Below are 5132 nucleotides of genomic sequence, written 5' to 3' on the forward strand. Positions count from 1 at the left end.
GCTCAAGTGGTAGAGCGCTCGCCTTGAGCTGAAGAGCTGAGGGACAGCGCCCAGGCCCAGAGTTCAAGCCCCACGACCGACAAAAAAAAAAAGTCACTGCCTTGGGGGTGTAGTTCTATAAGACAACTTTCTTAGCAAGCTCAAGGTATGGAGTTCAACAACCAGCACCAGAAGAAAACCCATGCCATGTATCCCATACCATACATTCAGTTATGACAATAGACTTAAACAATCAGCAGTTAAAAACTGAAAAGGAAAGGAATGCACATATCACCCAAAGTGGAAGAAATAACTGTATTGTCAAACCTCATAGAACTCATAAAGATTATAGACCACGATAAAGACAATTTGCCCCATAGGGAAAAAAAAACTCAATGATCACCAAGCACTGTAATCCTAGCTATTCAGGAGGCTAAGATCTAACAACAGTAGTTCAAAGCCAACTCAGGCAGTAAAGTCCATGAGACTCTTATCTCCAATTGACTGTCAAAAAAGCTGGAAGTGAAGCTGTGGCTCAAGTGGTAGAGCACCAGCCTTGAGCAAAAGAGCTCGGGGACAGTGCCCCTGCCCATGCTCTGAGTTCAAGCTAACAACAAGCACCAAAATTTTAAAAGCTGGCGATCTTTATAAATGATAATCTTTTATTGATAAGTTTGCAAATGACACAATTAAAAAGAAACAAGGAGGATCAATAAACATTTTAAAATACTCAACTACAATACTAATCATAAGTGCTAGCTTAAGATGAAATTCTTTTTTTTGGGGGGGTGGGGGGGTCCAGTCGTGGGGCCTGTTACTCTGGGTCTGGGCACTGTCCCTGTGCTCTTCAGCTCAAGGCTAGTGCTCTACCACATGAGCCACAGCGCCACTTCCGGCTTTTTTTTCTTTTTGCTTATGTGGTGCTAAGGAATCGAACCCAGGACCTCAGGCATGCAAGGCAAGCGCTCTACCACTGAGCCACCTTCTTAGCCCCAAGATGAAATTCTATAGTTCACTAATCAGATGAAAACAATACCCAGTACTGAGAGAAAAGTATACACAGAAGAATAGACACTGGAAATTCTTCTGAAAAGGCAATGTGACCAACAACCCATATCAAGACTTGAGTTCAAATCCTTCAGTACAGTCCTTCCACTTAGTAGGTACATACACCAATAATACCCAAGATTTCAGACAAAGAATTCTAACCCAGAGTATTTGGTGTATAATTTCCAATAACTGGAAGTTGCCTGTCCACAACAGGAAACTGCTCAAAGTGACAAACTGTAAAGAAGTTAATTCTATGCAGCCATTACAAACATCAAAGTCCCCAAAGATTTTTTTTAATGACATGAGAAAAGTTCACAAGATTGTAAGTAAAAAACAAAACAGGACATGATCATAATTTTATGTCTATACAAATATGTAAAAATTAGATTAGTAGTGAAGCTAGAGGCCATTTTAATTAGATTTTTCTTTGACTTTTCTTCCTTCTACTTTTCTAAATGCTCTAAATTTTCTGTAATGAACATGTATGCCATTAACAATCAGGAAAATATAACTTTAAAAATATCTAGAGCTGAGGGTGTAGTTCTGTGGCAGAGTGCTGATCTAGTATTGGGAGACCCTGGGTTTCGGCCCCAGCACCAATAAATAAATAAACAAGAATTTTTCTTAATAGCTAAAGTGTACCACAATGACACAGACCGATGACACTGTGGGGGTCACTCTTTACCTTCTAACATCTATACTGAACAAGAGAATACTCTTTCAACTCTAGTATGCAGACACTTCCAGAAGTGTCAGCAAGTGGGGGAAGGGGACAGCAAACAACCAAATACCCCATAGTTCAGGGGAGGGCAGATGCTCAATGCCCTAATCTAGTAGCCAAACAGACTCCCAACACTACAGATGTGGCTAAGAGCAAGGAGCATATTAAGATCACTGAACTATGTAGGTGTCATATAATTCCATCTTTCTAAATTTATACAAGAAACAGCAACCCAAAAAAAGAAGAAAGCAGAGACCCAAAGAGAGAAGAAACGGCTCAAAGTTGGGGGAGTCACGCACCTTTGGCACATATCTCTAATCCTAGCTAATCAGGAGACTGAGATGTGAGCATTAAGGGGTTCAAGCCAATGGGGCAGGCAAACCCATGAGATTCTTGTCTACAATCAACAAGTCAAAAGCTGGGCATGAAGGTGTGGCTCAACAGTAGAGCTAGCAGTAGAGGGAAAAGCCAAGTAAAACGTGAGGCCACCGGGTGCCCTTAGGGACAAGCTTTGCCTTCCTCTCACCATTTACATACAATGCGAGGCAGCCAGAGCCCCCTGGCTGTAATGTGCCCACAGAAGAGCCAGAGGAATGAAGGGTCTCCACCCTCCACTGTTCCCCAGTGCTCTAGAGAAGGCAGCACATAAGGAAATTCCAAAACTCAGACCAGCTTCACCTAAATTGCACCCAGACTTCACACCCACTAGACTTTCCTATCTGAAAGCAGAGAGGCAACAAACACATGCGCTTGATTCTGGGGGTGCACAAGGGAGTGACAAAATGTGCTAGCCATATACATTATCATGACAGAAAACAAAACACAACACCACACAAGTGTCTGACCAAAGGAACTAGGGACTGCCTATAATTCTAGCACTTAGGGGGCTAAGGCAGGAAAAACACAAGTTTGAGGCCAGCTTGAGCAACAAGTAAGACTGAATCTCAGAAATAAATAAGCAAGCAAGCAAGCAAAAAAAAAGGTATTTGCCATTGCACATCACTACCATCCCGAACATGCCATTTACCTCCACATTTTTAAACCTAACAAATTAGACTTCTCATTTTGTACACAAAAACAAAGGTTTAGGACCCCTTCTCTTACTTGGCTTTCTTCTCTCACATAAACCACACCTGGAGGAAAATCTCATGGACTTTTCTTCCAGGGCTCGCTTTGAACCGCAATCCTCAGATCTCAGCCTCTTGAGTAGCTAGGATTTTAGGCATGAGCCATCAGCACCTGGCTTCATTTTTTTTTTTAAGTTTTGGTTAAAGTTGGGGGATCACACTAGGTTTCCAGGCTAGCCCAGGGCTCCAAGACTCAGAGATCCTTTTGTCTTAGCCTTCCAAGTAGCTGGGACTGTAGGTCTACACCCCAGTTCCCAGCTGTCCTTGGTTTCATTTTTCAGATTAACTCACGTAGGTTCGCTCAGAAAGGCTGCACAGCTAGCAAGGGGAATGGGACAGTGGCTGACAACAAAGCTCCATTTCTTGGCCAGCCTGCCTTAGCCATTCACATCTTAATGATTGAAACCAAAGTGCTTTTTCCTAGCCACTCCTCACTGCTTTAAATGTCGCTCCCACCCCTTGGTTCCTTGGTTCCCATAGTCTGAGGCCACTACCTTGGTTGAGGTAGGTCAGGGTCTCTTCATGCAGCTTCACGGCCGGGGACGTGGCAGCACACAGCACGTACTGCAGTGGAGGCAGACGGGCCCCGTTCTCCGGGGACAGCTGGGGCTCCTCCTGCTTGAAGATGGGCAGAGCGAGCACATCACTGCAACACACAAGAAGCAACGGTCAGGAGCAGGCCCTAGGAACCCCTGTACAAAGCCAGAGCAGAGCTGGACAAATGGACACAGACCACAGTACAAAGGTGACTGGACAGAGCTTATGACAACAGGCCAGCTTCGCTTCTGACCCTAGAATTACAGGCATGCCACATGCTTCAAACACGGTGAATACTACATCAGGATACTGGCATTGCTCAGGGCCTTCTATCCATCGTGGAGGAGACAAGAAGTCAATGTTACCTCTCACAAATCCTCCAGGTGACACAAGGAACTGCAAGGAAGTGACCTTTAGAATCAACTGGCTTCATCCTCACTACCCTCTCCATCTCCCCTCAGCACAGGGGATGGTACCCAGGGCCTCACTGAAACTTGATTTTAGTATAATAATCTGACAAACTGCTATTTTTTAATCAACTCTTCCACTTACCAACCCCCTTCTCAGACCAGCCTGAAAGCTCAGTAAACTATACAAATGACGAAATCATTAGCTTCACCCACCCAAATGGAGACACCCCTCCATCCTTTTGGACTGTAGGCCTTGTTTTAAGAATCATAGTGACCTCCTCAAATGCAAAAGAAAGAAGAACCTTACTTTCAATCAGTTTCCTAATTCAAATGGAAAATCTGAAATGGCCAATGATTCTTTCAGTCCACCTCTAAATAGAGCTCCCAATGAGTCCTGGTGACACACACTGAGCTACTCAGAAGGCTGAGAACTGAGGATCCAGGTTCGAAGTTAGCCTAGGTAGACACACCCTTGAGACTTACCTACAATTAACCAGCAAAAAACTGGAAGTGGAGGTATAGCTCAATTGGCAAAGGACCTAGCTGGGAGGGGGAAGGGGAAAGCAAGAAAGTCAAGCAAGAACCTGAGGCTCTGAATTCAAGTCCCAGTACAAGTAATAAATAAATAAATCTCCCACAGCAGCCAAAACATCAGCCTTCTGACAGCTAGTGACTAAGGACCTTGTTTCTACATTTTTGGACAAAAGCAATCTGGTCTCACTTTATTGACCAGACTGGAATCAAACTCCTGGAACCCAAGAGATCTTCCTATAGCCTTCCAGGCAGGTAGGATTTCAGAAGAGCACCCTCCAAAAGGACAAGGAAATTCTTGAGAACATGAGCGGTCTACAAGCAGGAGAGATCTCTGTGTGCCACAGAAACAGGTGCCAAAAAAGCGCCATGCCCTATCTTGATAACCCTCCACCCTTCATGGGTTCCAGTTATGAATAAGACCAGCTGACCCCACTTGACCACATAAACAGTCCCAGGTACAATCTGTTCCTTCCACATCATAAACGAGTGTCTATGAAACACAGACCCAGCACACACCCCCAAGACTTCTAATCAATTCTCAGAAGCAAAACTTGGCTTTGGACACACCTGGTCAATCTTTCCTAAGCAAGCTTTCCTGCCACTACTTGCTGCCCAAAGAGGACAGAGGGCACAGAGCTGACCTGACTTTACCTGCACATAGGACACCTTCCTTGTTCCTTTTTCCAGCCTAGGTGGTTATCTAGGAATACAGGGAGAAGCAGGCAGTCCTGCTCACCTGAGAGTTGTATAATTTCATGTTTTCCCAGACCACGT

General features: G+C 44.4%; 1 protein-coding gene across 1 annotated transcript in view; it reads right to left on the reverse strand.

The window, feature by feature from the left end:
• Tfcp2l1 (transcription factor CP2-like 1) overlaps positions 1-3847 on the reverse strand; it is a 55999-nt gene extending 52152 nt beyond the window's left edge. Inside the window, exons 1-2 of the mRNA XM_013020670.1 lie at positions 3780-3847; positions 3372-3523 (exon numbers count right to left, since the gene is read on the reverse strand). Coding sequence (XP_012876124.1) covers positions 3372-3523; positions 3780-3847 — 220 coding nt within the window. The remainder of the gene's footprint in view (positions 1-3371; positions 3524-3779) is intronic.
• Positions 3848-5132: the final 1285 nt, after the last annotated feature.

The sequence above is a fragment of the Dipodomys ordii genome, unplaced genomic scaffold, assembly GCF_000151885.1.
Source record: "Dipodomys ordii isolate 6190 unplaced genomic scaffold, Dord_2.0 Scaffold52, whole genome shotgun sequence".
NCBI lineage: Eukaryota > Metazoa > Chordata > Mammalia > Rodentia > Heteromyidae > Dipodomys > Dipodomys ordii.